At 34.4% G+C, this 23,657-nt stretch overlaps 3 protein-coding genes across 3 annotated transcripts; all 3 read right to left on the minus strand.

Moving 5' to 3' along the window:
• Nucleotides 1–395: 395 nt before the first annotated feature.
• On the minus strand, nucleotides 396–13,329 carry LOC117315305 (von Willebrand factor A domain-containing protein 7-like). The gene is made up of 11 exons (XM_033869453.1): nucleotides 12,776–13,329; nucleotides 11,301–11,423; nucleotides 10,203–10,391; nucleotides 8,220–8,298; nucleotides 7,041–7,123; nucleotides 4,293–4,478; nucleotides 3,571–3,792; nucleotides 2,851–2,970; nucleotides 2,431–2,595; nucleotides 1,333–1,451; nucleotides 396–587 (listed from the first exon to the last, which is right to left on the minus strand). The coding sequence occupies exons 1-11, from the start codon at nucleotides 12,996–12,998 to the stop codon at nucleotides 396–398; spliced, it is 1,701 nt and encodes a 566-aa protein (XP_033725344.1). The 5' UTR covers nucleotides 12,999–13,329.
• A 4,614-nt stretch (nucleotides 13,330–17,943) lies between these two features.
• LOC117315554 lies at nucleotides 17,944–19,703 on the minus strand. The gene is made up of 3 exons (XM_033869796.1): nucleotides 19,538–19,703; nucleotides 18,665–18,756; nucleotides 17,944–18,396 (listed from the first exon to the last, which is right to left on the minus strand). The coding sequence occupies exons 1-3, from the start codon at nucleotides 19,632–19,634 to the stop codon at nucleotides 18,280–18,282; spliced, it is 306 nt and encodes a 101-aa protein (XP_033725687.1). The 5' UTR covers nucleotides 19,635–19,703; the 3' UTR covers nucleotides 17,944–18,279.
• Nucleotides 19,704–20,874: 1,171 nt separating this feature from the next.
• LOC117315307 lies at nucleotides 20,875–23,529 on the minus strand. Its single transcript, XM_033869454.1, has 3 exons — nucleotides 22,636–23,529; nucleotides 21,330–21,551; nucleotides 20,875–21,002 (listed from the first exon to the last, which is right to left on the minus strand). The coding sequence occupies exons 1-3, from the start codon at nucleotides 22,643–22,645 to the stop codon at nucleotides 20,875–20,877; spliced, it is 360 nt and encodes a 119-aa protein (XP_033725345.1). The 5' UTR covers nucleotides 22,646–23,529.
• Between the last annotated feature and the right edge of the window lie 128 nt (nucleotides 23,530–23,657).

Consider the following 23,657-nt stretch of genomic DNA (forward strand, 5'->3'; position numbering starts at 1 on the left):
TACCATTAGGTAGTAGTAATGGTATAAATATATAGGAAAAATAGAGAGTTTACCATTTGGTAGCATTCATTTTATAATTATATAGATGTAGGACAAATAGAGAGTTTACCATTAGGTAGTAGTAATGGTATAAATATATAGGAAAAATAGAGAGTTTACTATTTGGTAGCATTCATTTTGTAATTATATAGATGTAGGACAAATAGAGAGTTTACCATTAGGTAGTAGTAATGGTATAAATATATAGGAAAAATAGAGAGTTTACCATTTGGTAGCATTCATTTTGTAATTATATAGATGTAGGACAAATAGAGAGTTTACCATTAGGTAGTAGTAATGGTATAAATATATAGGAAAAATAGAGAGTTTACCATTTGGTAGCATTCATTTTGTAATTATATAGATGTAGGACAAATAGAGAGTTTACCATTAGGTAGAGCCAGTAACGCCTGAGACAAAACGTACGGTCCTTTGATGGTGATAACGAGGACGGCTGCGTCACTGTCCACAATTATATCCATGGTGTCGTTGTCTGAGGTTGTCCGGACAAAGTAGTCAATAATGGCTTCGGAGGACGGGAAATCTTTCTGTTAATGTATAAATGTTACTAATGTGATCGTTACGTTAAAAGGAGCATGGTATACCTGTATAACGATGGTTCCCTAATGACAACTTACACAAGGTATAGGTGGCAGTAGATTGTGACCTTTCAATAGTTGCGTTTTTATTTTCGCGTAACTCTTGCGTTAGATGTATAATACTTAATTCTTAAATAGCATAATGTATACCCGATGGAAACAAGAGATATTGGTATATAGGTACAATTGTATGAAACACTTTATTTGGTTGGGATAATGATCACATGCACAAACTAATGTTATTTTATGATTTAAATTAAAGGGGAACAACTCTTCATTTATAGATACCAATGGCAAACACAAAAGTACCCTCAGCATTAGGCAAATGTAACTTTTTAAATAGCTTGTTACAAAAGTGTTTCTTTAAACAAATATTATATTATTAACTGAATTAATTGATCACTTTTTAAATTAAATTCGCCTGATTTAAAAATAAAAATAGACAAAAATACCGAGAGTTCTGATTTTTGCTTTCTAAATGAATACACAAACCGACTAAACCGAAACATGACATTTATTTATTGAAAATCGTCCATCCTTTCTATATTATCTACTGACGTTGAATGTTAGGTCATCATATTCCACCCACCTATTCTGTCGAGAAAGAAAGATCGGTAGCCTCCGGTTAAAATCGACATAAGTTATACTATCAATATGTCACTGTCTGTATGCATATATGTATGTGTATACCTACCTCAAGTATAGTATCTAGGACAGCGGTGACGTCAGTGTGGTCTATAAGGTGAACACTACCATTAGTACTAAGAGCAAGGGTCTCGAAGGCTGAACCTCTTGTTTGTGGCTGCAGTACGTCTGAGTTTAACATAAAATTATACTGTTAATTAATTGATTAATAGGATGAAGTCAAATGAAAAATGTTACCATTTTGGTATATTCTGTTATATAACATTATAAAAGTCAACTTACCATCAATATATAAAGTTCGAACCGACCTCAGTTTCATCACGATCCTTACCTTATATTGAACTCTTCCATAGGTAAGTATTACAGAATTTAAGCAAAATTTTTACCGATCTAAAATTCAAGAAAAGCTCTAAGTAGATTGTCAACTAAATGAAATATTGGCAAAAATATGATATAATAATAAAAAGATAAATAACGATTGAAAATTAACAGTTGTAAATGTAACTAGACGGGATTATTATTATAATCGTAAGGGCAAAGGATATATAAATAAATATGTCAATGTATGAAATATATCAATATTCATGAGACACACGCGCATGCTATCTTGATGTATTGATATATTTCATAAATTGACATATTTATTTATATATCTTTTGCCTTACGATAATAAGAATCCCGTCCTGTTACATTTGATAAATAAATGTGTCGATGTGTAAAATATATAAATATATCTTCGATATAGCAAATATTAAAACACAGGAGAAAACCTAGATTATGGAGGAAGTACATTTGTTTTCGCTTGCGATATGATGAGATTTAACACAGAAATTAGATGTTTGATTTTGTTAAACGTCCTATTAACAGCCAGGGTCATTTAAGGACGTGCCAGGTTTTCGAGGTGGAGGAAAGCCGGAGTACCTGGAGAAAAACCACCGGCCTTCGGTCAGCACCTGGCAACTGCCCCACATAGGCTTCGAACTCGCAACCCAGAGGTGGAGGGCTAGTGTTAAAGTGTCGGGACACCTTAACCACTCGGCCACCGCGGCCCCTTACACAGAGATTAAACTCTCTTGGATAAGAAATTGTATACATTTTCACAAAAAACAAAAGTCAAAGTTGTTCGACACACAAAAAGACGGCATACCTCTACGACGTCGACTAGATCCAGAACAATTGCCTGTAAGTATGAACTCCAGTGTGATATGTTTCGCAGTAGCTTCTTTTATAGCCAAGTCCGTCATATTCTCATCCTTGGCGTCAGCATCCGTAGCGATGTAGATTTTAGAATATGGATCGGATGCATTAATAGCTATGAAGTATATAATATTACTATATAAATATCACTACATATAATAGTCTCATGTTTATATTGGAATTTTAATTGATATTATTATCAGGTATCTTTGAAATATAGATACAAAATTCTATTCCATTCTTTCATTACTTTCCAATAGATCTTTTTCTAACATTAATGTTTCATTTTGCGTTTTCTCTAATTAAGTAATTATAAGTTTGCTATTTCCATTGATAGGTCAGTGGTAATATACTATGTTGTAAGACTTACCAGCTCGTACTCCAGACAGGGCAAATTCGGGACAGTCACCTCCCCCATCTACTGTCAGCCTTTCTATCCACCGTATCATCTCGTTACCGTCGGCTGTTGCGTTGACCGTGGTCAGGTTTGCTACAATATACAATAAGTTCTTAAAACAACAGGGAATAACACAATTAAAACATAACCATATTCTAAATAAAAAAAGAAAAAAAAAACTACGATCTACATTTACAAGGTTGGTAAAGGCAGAAGACGCTTAACCTTCCTGAACATCTGGTTAATTGGTGTGCCATATTGCTCCCCTATATCTCATTCACAACGTGCCCTAGTTAATTGATTGTACATGTAGTTACGTTTGCGTTGACGCACACAGTAACTGTTTGATAAAATCACAAACAATGTCCGACTTATCTGACGTTATAGATACTATAAGCTCTAATATTACACACATATGAAAACTTGCTGATGCCTATTTTTATTTTTGCTTTTTTTCTGTTTTCCATTTGTTTTTAATACGGTCCATGATAAACGTATTTATATTGGTAGTGTAAACCACTACCCGACAGAAATCCACCCCTTTCTGCAAGTGTATTTCGAACCCATGTTCTGGAGAAAATGATCTGAAGCTCCCAGTTGGCTGCACTGATCACGACCTCAGTATACCGTCAACGCATTACCGGTCACGGCTACCGAATATGATAACATATGTACATTGTATGTATTACCTACCTGGATCACTGAAGGTCGACAGGACATACTTGGTCGGCTCGTTCTGTGTTCCAATAGCTGCTGACAACTTGCCGATTAAAGTTTCTTTGACAGACCTGATATCGTTGGCCATCGATCCAGTGACGTCAATAACAAAACCCATTGTCAGTTCATGAGTCACTCTTTTTAATTTGAATATGTTCTTCATGATCGCCGTGTTAACCCCTCTAAGAAAACCTGTCGCTTTAAACAGCACAAAAAATACAAATTAATACATTTTACATCTTTTTGAAAAGTAATCATATACTTAGCAAGTATCATTGGTAATATGTGGGATGAAAATAAAGGCTATTCTTATCCTGGCATATATTATTCGTAACGATGATATCCAGTTCTATAAAAACAATAATTACAAATAGCTATCATGTATAATTAAGTATCATATAGAATGATAATCACTATGAATCATTAGTAGTGTATCCTTAATTGTCTTAGAAAGGTTTCCAGGATTGATTCCTGACTTAATTCATGAGTTTGAATTATATGAAATAGATAAAAATAATTTTTGAAATGCTGCTTTTTTTCTATGCTTTTTTGTTTGTTTTTTTTTTGTTTTTTGCTTTTTGTTTTTTTTTGTTTTAAAATATAACTCATGTGAAGTAGTGTATACATTTGAAAATAACTTTTGGAAAAAAGTCTAAATAATATAAATCAAATAACACAGGTATATAAGTAAAGCATACTGGCGTCAATGAAGAACGCTTCCGTCGCTCTGACCGCCGTCAGTCCGGAAATGTTGTGTAGATGCGCGTGCGGAGACCAGGTCCAATCCGGAGTCTCCTTGTTTATCCCTCCAGTTGCTGCTGTGTTCTTCCCGAAGTCATTCACTCCACCGTGACTACATTTACCCTCAGTAGCGAGAGGATCGGCTGATAATTATGTTAAAAGATAATTCATCATATATTTGTTATCGCCAGAATGGGAATTACAAGTAAGTTACCAAATTTAAAATGATGTTGTAAAAACAAAACAACGAATATAACCTTGTTTTTATTTTGCTGATGTTTCTCACAGCAATGCTATTTCTTGCAAACATCCATATACGCGTTCCTTCATATTCAATGTGTATGCATTATACTTTAAGAATCTACAATGTCAATACATACATTCGGGTGTCTTGATGGTTAGATAAATGTCGTGTACCAGTTAGAAAATGGTCTTTTCAAGACTTGTTGGGGCACCATGATCACGGAAGTTTATTGCATTTTAAGCTGCAAAATCACGTACTTGTTAGAATAATCTGACTGAGACAAGTACTATATCAAATTCAGAAATAGTTAGAATTTATATGACAATATATATATATATGTGATGTTTTTCTAGTTCAGAAGCAACTGTGAATCCTTTGCAAAGTAGGGCGAAATGTAAAATTCGTCATCGAAACGTGAGTTTTTGCTCATATTAAATTATCAAAGCAGTCTAGTGTTTATCTTTGATACCAAAAAGACTCCCCTGCTTTTAAGCAATCTCTCAGCCTTATAATATTTAGAAAGGCAAAGAATGCCAAGCTTTAGAGCTCGCCAAACTTTGTGAAGGCTTTATGAAATTAACGTAATCTTATAAATGTTTTAATACGATTTGAATTATTTCTGGACTAGACTTTTTTTCAGATTGTATTTATAAATAAATAATTTTGTAGCTGAATGCCACTACTATATTCTGTGATTATTCCCTAACGGGTACGTGACAGTATAGATGTATGTGTGGCCATCCTGAACGGAAGTCGAGGAAATCAAAATGAATTGATATGTACCGATAAAATTAAGGTAACAATGTAATCAGATACTCCTAAACCATCCGATTATGACACTTTTATTCCTAAATATCTTTATTTACACAAGGACACTAAAAATATTAACAAAAAAACACCAATATGTTAATTTTCATGATCAATGATTTTGAGAATTTGAAAAAACGGAATGGACAACTTTAAAGTTTGTTCTTATGTTCTTGCTGACGTAAAATATGTTCAGTCGATTTTTACAGTAAAAATAAAATCTTGGTCGAGAAGGATCAGTTAAGGATCATCTATATAGCAGAATAATGTTGAATTTCAAACACGAATAAATATCTTAAAATTTGCACAAAAATAGTCATGTTATATACCAAAATGTTTTTGTGGACATGTAGTGTCTTAAAATCACAAATAATTTGATGTAGATGCTAACAATTTCTTCTATAGAGTTACTTTGTGGTAAGTTGTAGCATGGAATAATTCTAAGTCACAAAAATAACCAAACCTGAAAAATAGCCCAGCTGTCATGCTCACAAGTGTCCATAGCACAGGGTAGGAGCATTTGTTTGACCGGATTTGACTTTATGTACGTATAAACACATATTTTGTTTTGACCTTGAAATGCAAATGGCGGCTGTGGACGATATTACACAAATATGGCATAAAGGGAGGCATTTCAGCCATTGAAAATGCTCCTATATCATACTTTTAAAAACATCTGATTATAGTAAGAATGGACTATTTAAGACAAATTGTCAAACTGATGAGTTTTGGGCCTTTTTCAGAAATATATATCTTTTACCCCAAACTCAACGGATGAACGGTCCTAAAAACAGTCTTCCTACCATGTCTAGAGTTTCTCTATAGTATCTAATATGAGCATTTTTGACGTTTGAAATACCTTTTTATATGCCATGATTGTGTGATATTACTCATAACCGCCGTTTGCATTTCAAGGTCTAAATAAAATCAGTGTTAATACATATCATAAATTCCAACCTAGTCAAACCAATGCTCCTATTTTGTGCTTTAGACCCTTGTTAACAAAACGCCATGACTGTTTTGCACAATAAATGCGATACAAATGTGTGAATCATGTCCCCCTGAAACATGCATTTTTCTCATGTTTTCTTGAAATGTACGAACTACTGAACAAATTAAATGTCAACAGCAAGGCCCACAGTTTGACATGATGCATATCAAAGTTTTATCAAGTTACTTCTATTAAATTGCACCCCAGTAGGGATGTATAGCCTTGTAAAATAGCAACAGTTTTGGCTGGATTTGCTGTTTAGATGCCCCTTAATGAATATGATAGGTCTAGAGTTCTAAGGATATAAATCGAGGGTCACGTTTTGATTTTTTAAATATTGCCGGTTTAATCTATTATATAATTATTAAAGGATATCCTTACTTTAAATACTGGTAAGATGTAAAGTTAACCTACGGCCGTACAGGTATTGGTTACACAGGGAGGTTTTTGTGGTTGCTAAGGCAACACTAAGTGACATTAAATGATGATGTGATGGCGTCCGTGTAATGATGACCACGTATCGTGAGAATCAAAAATATTAGCAATTATTCCGCAACCGCTAAAAGTGTTACAGAAACTATTTTGCAATCTCACATGAAAGGAAATTGATATATCGATGCCATTTATTATAATGATATATATTTTGACACCAAACAGACTCACCTGTTGGTTTCGGATAGTGCAGTTGACCATACAGATAGCCACTGGTCAAACGGTCGTGGACCAGCAAGTTGTTGTTACAGGAACTACAAAAATAATACATGGAAGGTGTAATGTAAACAAATTTACATTGACTGTGTCGTCTCTTGCATATATTAGCACACAATGCAATTATGAACCTAGCAAATAGTCATAATGAACCGAATACAAATCGACAATGAACTCAAGACAAATACAAAATGAACCGTGCATAAATACAAAATCAACCCAGCACAAATACGTTATGTTCCGAACACAAATACATAATGAATGGACCATGCACAAGTGCATTATAAACAGAGCACAAATTCATAATAAATTATCTAAAAACACATAATGAATCCAGCACAAATACACCGATTGCAAATATGTTCAATGTTAAAATTAAACAACATAGTTTAGTGTAGGTTATACCAAACTACGTCATAGAGTTATTTTTGCTTGTTTGATAAGTGCCAGAATTCAAAGGTTGGAAATCTAGATTGTCTATCACGCGATAAAGACTAAGGAAAGGCATATATATTACTGTATAGTTATAAACTTCCAGGCGAAAATATTTCGAAGTTGTCCAAGTCGGAACTTATTCGTATGTATTAAGTTTCGCACAACACCGATTTGTAAATATTCTGCAGTAACGTTTGTATGAATTGCTTTGTGTATGTTAATATTACGAAGGGTATTCATTAACGGGCTATAATCAATTGGCCCCAAAGTTAGCGAAACCAAATCTCAACCAAAAACAGCCAACTATACAGTAATCATATTAATACAGAAGAATTTTCTGGTCAATACTGACACATGTAATTATATCTGAGTGTCAATACTATTCAAACGACAGATTTTGAAATAGAACTGATAGCTTATCTTAGCTGTTATTAATTCATTTAGCTTTTACATCACCTAGCAATCTACATTTAATCAATGAGCAGTATAAACAAGTGTCTGTTATTGTCTGATAATTGGTCCGTTCTTATCATACTTAATAATGAAAAGGTTGTTATTTCATATTAGAAGTTGAGAACAGTAACTAAACGTAATGATGGACCTAGAGACGGACAACACGCCTTTCAATGCCGTCCTGCTCTCAATAGGGACAAAGGAAGATTGAGAATTTAAGACGTAAATATCAACCAAACGACTTACCTAGCCACGGTATCGTCACAGTTACGGCAGGTCACAGTACCTGGTGCGGCAACTTTCACATTAAAGGCGTCAAGAGTTCCTTTGGAAAAAAGTACAGAAACACTGTTTATGGATATTTTACATTTCAACACAAATATGTTATGCAGCATCATTTACTCACAGGTTGAACAACGAAAAGATGCTACAAGTTATACGATATCCTGGCGTTTTAATTGTCTACTTGGTAACTTTCAAATTAAAGGCGGAGAGAGTTCCTTTGTAAAAAGAGTGAAGAAACAATGTCTACGGATATTGCACAAATCATGAATTATGTAAAAGTATCTCTTGATTTTTTTTTTACATCAAGACTCGATTTAATCTTACTTTCTATTCATCTTGCTCCATAAACATGGCATTTTTAAAATAACAAAATACCTAAGTCTATGAAACAAATACCAATAAGATATAAGATAACATGCGTTTCAAATTCCAGTATAGCATTATCAAACCAGGTGTTTCTTAAGCATTGAACTGCTTTCTGTTGGAAGTTATGGGCTGATGAATGCCAACTGGACAAAGGCAAATTTCATGAAGCGCTAGCTAGCGCTTCATGTTGAATTTGCCTTTGTCCAGTTGGCATTCATCAGCCCATAACTTCCAACTGAAAGCAGTTCAATGCTTATATTTACATTTGACAACGTTTTTTTAAAGACTATATCCAGGAAGTTTGCTCCGACAATGAATGAACAAATTATTATCGTCAAAGACGGAACAGCCTTTTCAACAGCCATCTTTCGTTATCGCCGACGTGACAATTATGACGTCACTATATTAATGACGTCATAATAAAGACTTGGAAGTTATGGACTCATAACTTCCAAGTGAGCTTGATAAAGTTATATAGTGGGGCTGCAGTGTAAATGTAAATATTAAAGAGTGAGCGTCTCTGCTTCATCGATGACATCCACCATACAAATCTAGGTCAAATCCAGATAAAGTCAAATTCTTAAATTGAGAACTAGTGTAGTGACAATGTAATCACTGGACAATCAACAAGCATCCAAACACGGCTGACATTTATGACGACGGATAGTTGCCCTTAAATCGCTTGATATTTTAACATTACTGCTGGACGCGTTTCGTAGGTGTTGTTATACCTTCTTTTTCGAGTACATATTAATCTAATGATGACACAAATGTATTACTACATGTAAAAACTATATCAAATTACGATATAAGATAACATATATAATGAACTCTAGCACAGGTGCTTGATTCAAAGTATTATGCAGTATATTATCTTATTTCTCGGACGGTCGGGGTTCGATTCCTCGATCGAAGTTGAAAATGTTAACGATCACTGACCAACCACGTGGTTTTTCTCCATGCGGGCCAACACGCGTGATTAATATAAGTTGATATGTCAGACTTACAGTATGAAAAACAAAAACATACAATGCTACAGGTTATACGATATCCTAGCGTGTAATGGTCTACTAAATAACTAATAATGTAAGTATTACTATTATAAATAATTGCAAATTTTTGCAGAAAACTTAAACATAACACAGAGAACAAGATTAGAGCCAAGCTTTTCGAACATTGGTAAAAATTAACAGCTTAACAACAATTTTAAGATTCTGCAAAAAATCCTGTCGGGTAAAACCATTTCCACATTTTTTTAAAAAACCATACCACTAATTAGTCTCTTCCTACCTGCTGATACACATAATCAGGTTTGAACAAGTGGATCCAAATGACGTTAATAATAACATAGAGGAACAATTTCAACTTGTTACCAGCACTGTATAATAATAGAATATGCTGTTTATAGTATAACAAAGAGACACAATTTAAACTTATTACAAGTATGATAACAATACGATATGCTGTTTATAATATAACAAAGAGACACAATTTTGGAGAAAATAAGAATTGATGTCCGATGAAACACCATCTAAAAATACCCCTCTGATCTCTATATATCATTGCATGTACACTCACCGAAATTTAGGTAGGTCTCTCCACCATTCACCATCATCTCTATCCAGTTCGTGTTACTGTAGAAGGACTGGATGATCATTAAACACTTCCCCACTTTATCCACCATAATGTTCATCTTCGCATCATTTAACGGTCCTGATGATAGGATGGACGCTATCTCTAATCGCGTTGCCTGGACAAGACTGTCAGCTGTGCAATGAGAAAAAAGTCGATTTACATAAAAATACTTGTATACAATAAACATGATCTCAATTTTAATCGAATCCACTCCAAACGTTGGCCAAGCTTTTGCCAGTCTTATATATATTGCTTTATAACCCGTTTCATACAAGCGTTGTACGATAAAATAATTAGCGTTTATAAGGAAGGTTATGCCATTTGTTAATTTTAGTTTTTATTTAATATACGGGATATCCTAACGTTAAGGTTTCGTCAATGGTGGTTTGCTGCTTTTAATGTATGCATTGATTGAAGAGCAAGAAAAGTTTTGATTATTTTAACACAAAGTTAACTGAGGATTAATTCATTTACTGCGTTATAATGAAACACGTTTATTACTTCAATTAATACCTCGATACCAGAACTATAGAGAATAAACGGAATACCATTCAAATACTCAATAGTGGTTCATAATATCAACTGATTGTATAAATATGATTTTAGAAAGACCATTAAAAGCATGTACTTTATCGACTGTGACTCATTATATCAACTTATTGTATAACTGTAATTTTAGGGGGAAATGGAACTCTTTATCAACAGTATTTCATAAAATCAACTTAATGTATCAATATCACTTTAGAGAGACCGTTAAAGTTATGTACTTTATCGACTGTGACTCATAATATCATCTGATTCCACATGTGTAATTTAAGGGAGACCATTCGAATATTTTATTGCCAGTGATTCATAATAAAATTCATTGTGTAACTGCAATTAAAGAGAGACCATTTGAGTCCTTAACCAAACAAATGTTCACAATATAAACTAATTATTTAACTACAAAAACATGGTACATGTAAACAAATTTGCGTACCACGCAATTGTGTGTACCAATCAGAAAGACATCTAAATAGAAAACACAACATATCCACAAACCTTCCGCTATCCTCTCAGAGTTGACGGTGTATTCCGGGTTGGTATGGTATGTTCTGTAGACCTTCATTACGGCTGCCGCGAACTCCTTACCTCTTTTTTGGTATTCTTTGTAACTGTTTGTATCTGTAATATTATATTATTATAATATTATGTGTAACAAAAATTGCAGATCAATTCGACTTATTACATCAGATTAAAACTATATAAAAGTGTGCAAATCTTAAAACAACACGAAAGAAATCGTAAAACATATCGACAATGATAATTGATATTTTATCAATTTCGATTTTAAGGTGGTAACACATATCTGTTTTAGCAGCAGAATAACAGTGCTTTTTCTGTGTAATAATATGTCAGAATCGCGCTATCAAAAGGTAACTTATTTTGATATGTCCAACTAAGCAATGTTACTAGGTTGACATATCAGATCGTATTCAACTTCGCTTAAATTAGAGTGGTAAAAAACGTTGGCCTCTTAGGTCGTGTTATAATGTGACCTAGACTGTTTTGCTGTGGAAATAAAATAAAATAGGAACATATAAACAAAAATTAAAAGAAGAAGAAAAAGACTATTCCGAAATAAGTGGTACTTTTTTCACCTTTTCAATGATTTCTGTGTGAAGGTATCTTCTGTATAAATGTACCATGGTTTATAGAATCTTCGGAATTCCCTTTTATAAAGATTCCGTTTACAACTGTACATAATCTTGCAATTAGCAAACATTATAATCCTTGGCGGTATTACAACTAAAGAATCATGATCTGTCGTTTCAGAAATTATATACAATATCCGAATTTTAGTAACCGTCTTTCCCTGCATTCAGTAAATAGGTATGGTTTTATCTAAATGTGTCATAATATTTCGTTTGTTTTCATATTCATTGTTGTATTAGCTGTGATCAAGGGTACATCGTATCTCGATCATGACACTTCATGCAAATATGTACTATACTTTGCTATAATATCACTTCATTATCCGTGTCAGATTTGTTCCAGATATATTATCTCAAAGATAAGATACATAGAACTGTCGATCACACATCTCAAGAAGGAATTACTCCTGGTTAACAGCACTTATATACTTAATCGTAATCTAGGCCGGAATATGTGTCATTAAATTGAGCTATATTAGGAAACCCATACCTTAATGGTGTCATCGGTTAAGTTAAGGTAAAGTAAACCCTTTGTTCTTGTCCTAAAAAAATACAAATCGGTTATTGGGGAAAAGTGTTAGAGAAACCCAGATTACTAGCATGTAATGATTGGTAAATATATATATATATATGTTTTGTATGTGTGCCATGATGAATTGCGGTTCGTTGTAGTTAGACATTATTGGATGGTAAGTCTGATTACAATGAACATATTACTTCCTCTATGCCCTGAATGACTTTATAAAAATAAGTTATAATGTCGAATATGTATTTTAATTAATGACGTAATGACTAAAAACCAGACAGTTGTACAATACATACCTGATCCGAAATATTCTTTGAAAATGTCTTTAGGATCAGTCTTTGCTGTGTTTAATTGACCGCTAGATGTCAGAAACTTGGCGGCCGCCCTCTCCACTCCCTCCAGAGTAATACTCTCGTGAGTGTACATAGAGGGGTCATCTCCTTGACCAATGGTCGGCTTAAACGCCAAAGTTCCAACAGCAAGAAATGAACAGAGACACAGCAGGAACAATGACATCATGTATTATAACGCCTTGTTGATTTTCACATATTCCGACTCTAAATGTGCTGGTGTAGTACCGGTACGGCTGTTTCCTACAGACTCTACAAGGTTGAATGTCCCTTGCTACCTAATACCGACTCTGCTAGGGAGAAATTCTCTTAGCTCATTCGTAATGCGTGCTCCAATAAGCCTAAGTATCCCGGACTTGATTTTGCAGAGAATACAGTGCTTACGCAATGCTCATGATATTCCTACTTGGGTCAATATTTAATCCAATGATACGTGAGGTATATGGTGTCCACTGCGGTGATTCAAACAGACATTCTTTCTATAGAAAGTCCCCTATGGGTTATATAGAGAAAAACGGGTATGTCTCTCATAGATAAAAAGTAGAAATATTTACAGGTGCCCGTGCTCAATTAAATCAAACTTCAAATTGTTTTGTCCTTTTGACAGGTGAATTCCTATGTCAATAACTAAGGAGATAACGAACCTGGGTTTTAACTTATGAACTTCCCTGTCACAACGATTGGTTAAAACCCTTATCGATTTCCCTCTCAGTGGCATAGGACAACTAGACAAGAACTTCACAGAAAAGTAGTAAAGATAATGTATTGATTGGAAGGACGTTTCCAGGTTTTGCCTTTAGAATATAAAATTAAACTTATTTCGCATTGATCTAAATTGAAATTTTCTCTTTTTCTTTGATGTCTAGCTTACTTTCATCTAACTTTAACGAATTACCTACATTAAATATCATTTAAATCATTTTTTTGTATTATATTAAAGCAAAGCAAATTATTCCAATTTGAATAACAAAACGATTAAAATACATCCTGGTAATATCATAGGAGACGAAAAAAATGTCAGAGAAGTAACCACTATGTATATTAAATTAATTATGTTAGATTGACAAGGATAGCACACGTATTAATTGGTCAAAATACTAGTTGAAGATACAATTTTAGGCATGCTTTCTGCAAGACTATATATATTGTTGAGATTTTGAGTCCCGCAATAATCAGGAGCATATTAGGACATGTTTCCAAGGACAAATTGACAGCAGTCAACAGATCGCCAACAGGAAGAGTAGGTAAGTAGCAAGCCGAGATTTATATCAATTAATCTATACCCGATGACCATTTCCTGGTAGGTAGGGCGTCATACGAGTACTTGTATCTTCAGTCTATTTTTCATATGTATGATTCATAAAAAGGTTCTTTGTAATGTCATTATGTCCCATTTGACAGCCTATCCCGACCAATCATTGATTAAACGTTCGTCCATTTTATCAAAGATTATGGTTCTGCTTCCTGACTAAGCCAGTCCCAATATATAAATCCGTGCTTACCTTTTTCTGCTTGAGGTTTATCTGTTGGCATTAAAGACCAGTTTACTTGTAGTTCATTGTTTGAAAATGGCGTCATAATGCATATGTTTCGATTATGACATTTGGGGACAGTTTATAATTTCATGTTAATTATATTTTTACCCCCTCTCGAAAACTTAATATTTTAGGCCAGTATGTATGTGCTACCAATTGTGATAAATTATGGGTGCGTAAGGTACACCTCAACGTAGATTATATCTGACAAACATCGTGTTTGAACGATCACGTAACCTACCTACAAATTACGATTTTTTTTCTCTCAAATGTTTCCAGACTATCCCAGCTTCGACGCTCTTTTAACCTTAACAAAACATACCTATAACTCATTCGACGTAGGCCAGCGTATCTGACAATTCTGATATGTCGGCGTTCTCTGGCTACACCTCTCTGACGATGTCTTGACAGATGAAACGGGATGTTTAATATTTGTAATGTTAACAATAAAATCAAAAAAGTAAGTAGTGTTGTTAAAAAAAGTTATTCTAATAAAAAAAGTAGGTAATTGAAAATAAGATAAAAAAATGCATATGTATATATATATATATATAGATTTGTAATAACAAATACTAAATTACTTCTTTGCCCCATATAGATTTGTATAGAAACATGTTACCATTTGAAACATACAAGGATAATAAGACTATGTGGTCTTATGACTCCCTGCAATAAGTCATGTGAACGTAGCTAAACCTATGTCTGCTGCATTGCAGACTTCTATTGGGTTTGATTTTGTGTATCTTGACGTTGATCCAATTGCATGTTTGGGTTTTTTTTGTAAGAACTTTGTCTTTATACATAGGCATCATAAGTGCCCTATACATTCAGGGTAAGATAGTGAACGCGTCAGGGCAAGATTATCTCCACTTGTTTGTATTCTGTTGAAATTAATAATCTGATAAATGACATATTTCGCTGTCAATATAGTAATATTATATTCCCTAACCAAATAAATAGATATTCAGTGGGCTCTGTCTAAACCGGACTCTGTCAAATACGGATATAAGTCTAAACCTGTCGAATGATTTAGCCCCGGAAAATTTCTGTTCTATCTATCATAGTTATCTATGTCTGAAAACCGGACTCTGTCCAATAAGGATCTTTGACTAAACCGATAAAATAATTTAGCCCCGGAAAATCCCCCTTTATCTATATCAATTTATGTTTGTGTAATCGGTAATCCCGCCAAGTTTCAGAATTCCATTCCTTCTTTACATGCATATTTTTTATCTGATTTTGTTTTTGCCACCCACGTGTTTTTACATGCTAAGGTAGTAAATGAATCACCATGACCATAGGCTTTCTATGGACCGTTTAACTCAAACAAACAAATCCTTATCCTCACTTGTTTTCTAAACGACATTGACATCAACCGAGTGCCACTTAATCAGGTGTTATTCAAATCGAAATTTGTGAGTGATAAATTAGATGATACCCGGTAACGGTGTTACAGCACGTGTTATTTAGTTGTCAATAAAGCCACCCGGGTAAACAAGTGTTAAACATGTTGGAATTAACCCAAATAACATAAACCAAGCTCGACATAGCATCGACGAAATTATCAACATGTTGCAATATCAATACTATATGGACTTTCTTCAGATGTGATCTATTGACATGTAATTTAACAATATTTTTTAATATTCATTCAAGTTTGCATATATCTCTTATAATTTGGGATCGGAAATCAAGCCTAAAGCTCATATTAACTCCTCTGTTTGGCCATTGTATCATACCAGACTTTATTTTCCTCACAGAAATTTGTTTATTAACTTAATCACTTGTCGGCCCGGTCGGGTGGCTACACACTTGCCTTTTACGTAGGTGTCAGAGGCTCGATTATCTGTTCATTGTCTGTTTGTTTGTTTGTTTGTTTTTAATCAATAGCCAGGGTCATTTAAGGACGAAGTTTGTGAGGTAGAGGGGAGCCGCAGTACCCGGAACCACCGGTCTTCGGTCAGCATCTGGCAACTGCCCCACGTAGGTTTCTTCCTTGTAATGTTACCATAATACAACACAAAGTGCAAAAAAGTGTTTCTAAAATATGGATAACTCCCTTTTGCGAGTTTTGGTTTGTTTTTTCTTTTTGTTTTTACTTTGTTTGTTTGTTTGTTTTTGTTTTTGTTTTTGTTTTTGGGCCCATGACAATGTAACATTCTCGATATGAAGTCGCTAAGTACTTATTTTACTTCAGAGAAAATTAAAAATTTGCAAAAATTCTTAACAAATATCTTTAGCGCGAAAATACTCGTCATGCTTCGTTTTATTTGTTAAATCAAATTACAGTTTATATATGTAATTGAAAGACTGAGTAGGTCGTTACAAGCCAGTGTTTATTGACATAGGGTTACGTGTAGATTTGTATGTTATAATGTTGTTTCGTAACACGATACTAAAATAACTGGCACTTACAATGTAGCCAATGTAAGAAAGAAAAGAACCACTTTATGAAGGTCAGTGGGCCAGAGGAGACGGAGGAGCCTGCATTGACCAATCAGTGCGAGTGATGAGCACAAGAGAAAGCGGATGTTGGCCAGTGAAAGAGCAGTGTCTGTGTGTTAGGCAGTAAAGCTATAAGAAGAGAGAACACACAGGAAAGTTTGACATTTACCTCATGTATCTTGATAGATTTTTTAAAGGAGATTTCAACTGGTGTGTTTTCCCAAACGTAGGATATGTTGATTGTCCGTACATAGTGTTATTTATGTGGAACACTACATTGAGTGTTAAGTGTTTGATTCGAAGTAGGATTTATTTAAGTTTTTGTTTGATTTAATCCCGCCGTATTCATCATCTATCCAGGACTCATATCGACAGCGTGCCGTATCCGTGGAGACCCTACACATCATTTTTATACAATATGTACGTGTCATCTGACCAGGAGGACAATAATATACGGGTATCTGCCGTTAAGCGTCTCCCTACTGTTGTTACGTAAGAAGCCTTTTGATAAGATATACGTTCACCTTTTATGTTTTCACATATTGTCTTACCACCTTCGGGACGTCATACATTATAACTTTCCAGTAAAAATAATTATATTTAAATAAAATATTATATATTATAGTTATATAGATTGTTATAAGAACACAGATTGATGATGATGATGATGATGATGATGATGATGATGATAACAGCATGTAAGTGCGAGAGTATGTGTGTGTATGTTTTTGTCATATACGTCTTTTATATTGTTTAACATGCGAAAAATCGACAAAAGATAAAAATAAAATATAAAAATAAACACATATTTGCATGCAGACTTCTGAAAAGGTACATGTATATAAAGACCAGCTGTTCCAGAGGGGGAACCGCCTCTGCTTCATGGACGACACCCAATATAAAAATCTAGGGCGAATCCGTGGTCAGTCACATTCTCGAATTACATAATAAATGAATGAATGGATACTAATCTTATAGTCAACTCGATATATTGTCTATTAAAATTGTTATCAAATGGTTATATCATGCCAGCTTTCACAACTAACACCTGCTGTCCTTTTCTCTACAAGCGACAATAGCCTGGAATTAAACCATATCAAACTATCAGCCATACAATCATAACGAAAACGAAAGTAAATTGGTATACTTTATTTGGTAAACTTTGTTATCCTACCTTACATCAAACTGGTACGACAGAAAAAGCCATCTTAGTGTTCTCAAAACAGTAGAAAGTACTCTACCATGCGCAATATAATGGTAGAACCATATACGTATAATGTAAAAACATTTTTAAATAATACAGACATCGCTGAAAATATTTCAAATATTTCCTCAAATTTATCAAAAGCGGCATAATTTGTGAGTGCATTGACCGTTCAGATGGAATTTTTTTAGAATTGCCGATTATCGGCACTATGATGACATTCAGGTCAGTAGATATTCTCCATGGAATCTTGAGGCTTTTGCCCTCTAGTTTGCCTCAGCGATAACAGCGGCGACTACAGCCACAGTACCAATCACAATACCAACAGTAATTCCGGTGTGAGAACCCGTGTTAGGAATTGAATCTGCGTATAATCTGTTCCTCTGTAACAATAAAACATTGTCTTTGTCAATGAAAATAAAATTATGAGTATTTAAGGCAGGTGTTATTAAACACCATTTTCAATCTTTTTCTTCTTTTGGTAAAGTTACTTAATTTGGCATTGCTATATTTCATGTTACATTGCATAGAGAATTTTGAACTCTACGCTATTAACCTTTCTTACTACACTATTCTCAACGCCAGAATCGTACTCTTCCGTCCTAAGATATCTAAAGTTGGCTAAACAATATGTAAAGGCAAATAACCTACCATTCTAAAGTCTAAGTGATTGGAATTCCTTTCTGTTTTTGTTGCAAGGTCGTAAAAGATTGATGGACCTCTGTTATGGTGCATATGGACATCTGAAAAAAGCAACAACAACAAAAAAATATATATTGTGGTTTTCATCCAGTTGTTAGGATTGTCGCACCCACTCCCCATTATGTTTCAATAGTGATTCACGCTGTCCAGGGTAATTTGGTGAACCAAGGAAGTACAGTCTATCGCATGTCATGTTCATCACGGAGCGCAAACATTATTCCGTCTGTATATAAGCCATTGACATATTGTCTAGTTTACAACTTTTTGTGTCTTTATCATAACCTCTCTCCACTCTTTCCTCTCAACTCAATCTTTTCGTCTTGATTCTTTCCCAGAGTACCCTTGGATAACCGTCTCCATCTCATTTGAACATTACACACCTTTTTCTGTCCCGCCAACAAAACAAGATCCCATATCATCTATTCCATCCATATCATTCTACCCTGGCTGTATTGACTTGCTTTGATATAGCTTCACTACCTATTTACGCGATAAAGGCACTCGATGTCATTATCAACGACTGATTGGGCAGATGACAGACACTTTAGTGTGAAGACCTGGACGACACTAGATAGGTTCTGACGACCTACCCGAAGAAAACATAATCTAAGAATTCATTCTTATCCATACAGACACCACCGAATGGGAAAGAAAGACGAATGGTCAGGCCGCGTAATAAAAATGGCAATAATGTTAAATCCAGTAGAAAGCTACATATTTGTTTTCTCTATAAACCGCCTATCAACTCAGATAGATAAATCAATGAATAATTAATTAATTGTGTGTTTGTTAGGATTTGTAATTATGACCGCGTCGTATTACCTCTGCGATACCGTTCTCTAAGGAGACAACTTCCGGTCAGTACAAATTTAAGATTGATATGCTTCGCGTTTGCTTCCTGTATAGCAATGCTAGTCATGTTTTCGTCCTTGGCATCGCCGTCCGCGGCAATATAGATAGTGGAATACGGATAACAGGCTCTGATAGCTGTAAATATAAACAATAAATTTAAACAATCAGAGCAGATACCATATCATCATTTAACATTCTGTATCATCTTTTATGGTGATGGATGAAATTCCCAGAACGCCAATTAAATAATAATTAGCAAAACAAATAATAACAGGTTTATGTTTTGGGCTACCATACACGTGACGCTCACATTGACGTTGTCACATTGATCTAATCAATTCTGGAACGAATGCGATGTTTTCATTTGATTAAAATTAAAGTGATTAAGTGAAATAAAAACGTTGAAACAATATCAGCTTTACGCTCAAACTACCATGCGAGTTGTGCTGACATTTACCTCGTCATTATTCTGTCTTATCCATTAGACGCTTTTAATTAAGACCCTTAGATCTTAATCCTATCATAATTATATTTGGACACAAACACGTATTCTATATCCTTATCAAATATCCATTGAGGACATAGTTTGATGATATATAATCAAGGGTCTCCACTTTGGCAGTGGTCCATTTATAGAAAGAAAAAAATAATGCACCATTGCCCATAACATATATACATGTTTTCAGTTCTAACATCTGCTTGTGTCGATCAAATCAAGACGTGTAACCACTCCAATTTCTAAAGATCGCCCTGCTTATCTTTAAACACACCCGGAAGACTTCTGTTATTCAGTGGATGATTAATTGTCATGAAGTAGACATACACGTCAGGAGTGAATGGAACTGTCCTTTTATTTATCATTGTTAGTAAGATCATTTCACAATATATATAAAAATACATGTTGTTTATGTGTTACTGATACCGTGCAGGATTACTGTAAATAAAAGTGCAATCAATTACTGTAATAAATCCACCTGGTAGTATACCGTGTACCTTCTTGGCACAGTACAACTATTGTAACATTAATCTGATTTTATCGAACCACGGTAAATCGCAGTTGAAAAAATTCTGAATGATTCCTTTAGATAGTTATCGATACTGATAAAACATTAATTTCTATGTTATATTGTCTTTGTAATTCATTATTTATTAAATATTTTCTCTTCTTTGTTATCCGTGTTTCAACTTTTACGCATTCATTATCTCGTGTTTAGTTCTGCCAATGGGTTGTTTTTACTGTAAGTAGAAGATTGATTTCTTTTCACACCTGCATACATTTTAACCTGACATATAACATAAATATATGTTTACATACCAGCTAGAATTCCGGACATGACATAATCCGGGCAGTCAGTCTCTGGTACCAAAGTTATATTGTCCAGCCACCGTATCAATTCATTTCCATCAGCCGTTGTGGCAACTTTGGTTCTGTTTGCTTTAAGATGCAGGTACAGTAGAAGGACAGAATACATCACACTAAATTTTCATTGTTATTATTTGTGGTAGTGTGGAAAGACATACAGACTAAGGTATATAATTTTTTAATGTACACACTTGATATTTAAAGTATAGTTATGGTAATTATACTCCAAATCATTGTTCAACTCTTGAAAAAATGGAATATAAAAAGTAACAAGGGTATATTTGCATTTTCTCTTTAATTTAATTTTTACGTTTGTAATTAAATATAAATTTACTAAAATTTGCTTATAAGTTAATTTGATTCGGTTAAATTTCAATTCGATGTAGAATTGAAACCTACCAGGGTCGCTAAAAGTCGACAAAACATAATGGTCTGGCTCATTGTCTGTTCCAATCACTGAAGATAATTTACTGATAAGCGTTTCCTTCAAAGCCCTTATATCGTCAGCCATAGATTCTGAGACGTCCACCACAAATCCCATGGAGTGTCTGTGTCTTATGTTATTCAGTTTAAGAATGTCCATAACGGTTGTCTGAGCAACATCTTTCAGAAACCCTGATGCTGTAATTAGAGCACGATGAATCATTCGAAAATGTTTTATATATATTGCATATATTAAGGTAGCAACAACACACTCTATTCATTTTCGATCTAACAAACCAATCACATAACTAGCACACAAAACATCCACAGCCAAAGACCGTTCAAGCTTCACTTCCTAACATTAGAAATTGTGTTCCGTGTGTTTGATTGTTTGTTTAACACATCCTTAAAAGCAACTCACATGATGATGGATAGAAAAAGATATATACACAGATAGAAGGGGAGAAAAAAGACAATTGATAAAAACTGCGTTGATATTTTGTTTGGTTGTCAAGAAGACTTAGACGACGATGAAGCAGAGTATGCCTACTCTTCGAAGCAGCTGATCGTATTATCCTTGTACGAATTCCAAGGTCTCTATATTAGTTGTTTATATTCCTCAATAGATTTTGACATTGAGTTCGAATTATGCTGTGACTGCAGACCACTACCCATGTATATATGTGACACCGTTATAGGACTATCTGTCTTTGTTAAAGCTGTAAATCATTGTCAGATGATGTACCACTGGTGCAATATGGTATAAAATTATCCGTACAAACCCTCCTACCTGAAACCAATATTGTCATTGGTTCTGTTCTGCTATTCTAATATTTATATATGCATATCCTTAATATGGAGTAAAGTCACATTTGTGGTTATGAGAGACTCGGAATTATGCTGATGAGCAAGAACAATTACCGTTTCAATGACCCAATAACATGTATTGAAAATATTGAAAGAACGATAATAACAAGAATATCTTCACTGTAAGTTAAATGTAAATGATTTCAATACAAGTGTAATTGTCTAGGGAGCCTGACGTTGGTTCCGAGATCCGAGTTCCGTTTAAGTAAAACGGAAATCAAGTTCCGAGTTCCGTTTAAGATACACGGAAGTAGGAACCAGTTCCGAGTTCCGTTTCACATCAATGGAACTCGGATCTCGGAACCAACTTCAGGCTCCCGATTGGCTTGATATGTATATATATCAACAAATGATATCGCATAATGAAAGAGTGAATATGAAAACCATCTGTCGAGAACAGATAGTAAGATCCTACCTGGATCCATGAAGAAAGATTCCGTCGCTTTGACAGCCGTCAGTCCTGAAATATTATGAAGATGCGCATGCGGAGACAAGGTCCAGTCCGGAGTTTCCTTGTTTATTCCACCAGTTGCTGCTGTGTTCTTTCCAAGGTCACCCTGTCCACCGTGACTGCATTTACCCTCAGTAGCGAGAGGATCGGCTCAAATGTTAAGACATATACATCTATACATAAACAATATATAAAATAATGCAATGTAATAGCTGTTATAAATATACTGCGATTGCAGTCAAAGTCAGTGTTAGAAACTGATAGGATATTGTTTATGAGACCTATGGTTCCTGTTACCGTCGAACAACACGCCGTAAAAAGAGAATATCTACTTCAGGCACCAGATTTACAATTTCCCTTGTCTTTGTTAAAAGTCCCTGTACAACAGTGAATAACAAAATAGCTATTTCCCAGTTACACACCTGTGACAGATTTAATTGGCACCGATTAATATAGTTATGTGATATGTGTCATTCGTGTGATTTTGTGATACCTCTGTTCAATTCTATCTTTCATATCAAGAAAGACTCCTTTAAAGATACGTTAATTACGTAATCATTGCATAACGAATAAATGGAACAATTACCATCAAAGGCAAATCTACCTATCCACGTTATCAAGCCGAAGGAGAAGTGAAGAACAGATAGTGAATATCATTTCTAAAGATATACATTGTAAGTTCTTCAAATGATTTAAGTTTGAAATATAACACCTCTGTAAAACGTGTATTGAAGTAGCTTTATATGAATATCCAACAACGATAATATCACTGACCTCTATATCACCTGTGTACAATATCCATACTCACCTGTCGGTTTCGGATAATACAGTTGGCCATATAGATAGCCACTGGTCAAACGGTCGTGCACCAACAAGTTTTTAGTACAGGAGCTACAAAGATAATACATGGAATGTCTTATCTGACATTTATATTGTATAATATAAATCCGTACTCTAAGGATATTATAAATAAAGGGAATAGACAT

This window comes from Pecten maximus, chromosome 17 (assembly GCF_902652985.1).
Source record: "Pecten maximus chromosome 17, xPecMax1.1, whole genome shotgun sequence".
In the NCBI taxonomy this organism is placed as follows: Eukaryota; Metazoa; Mollusca; class Bivalvia; order Pectinida; family Pectinidae; genus Pecten; species Pecten maximus.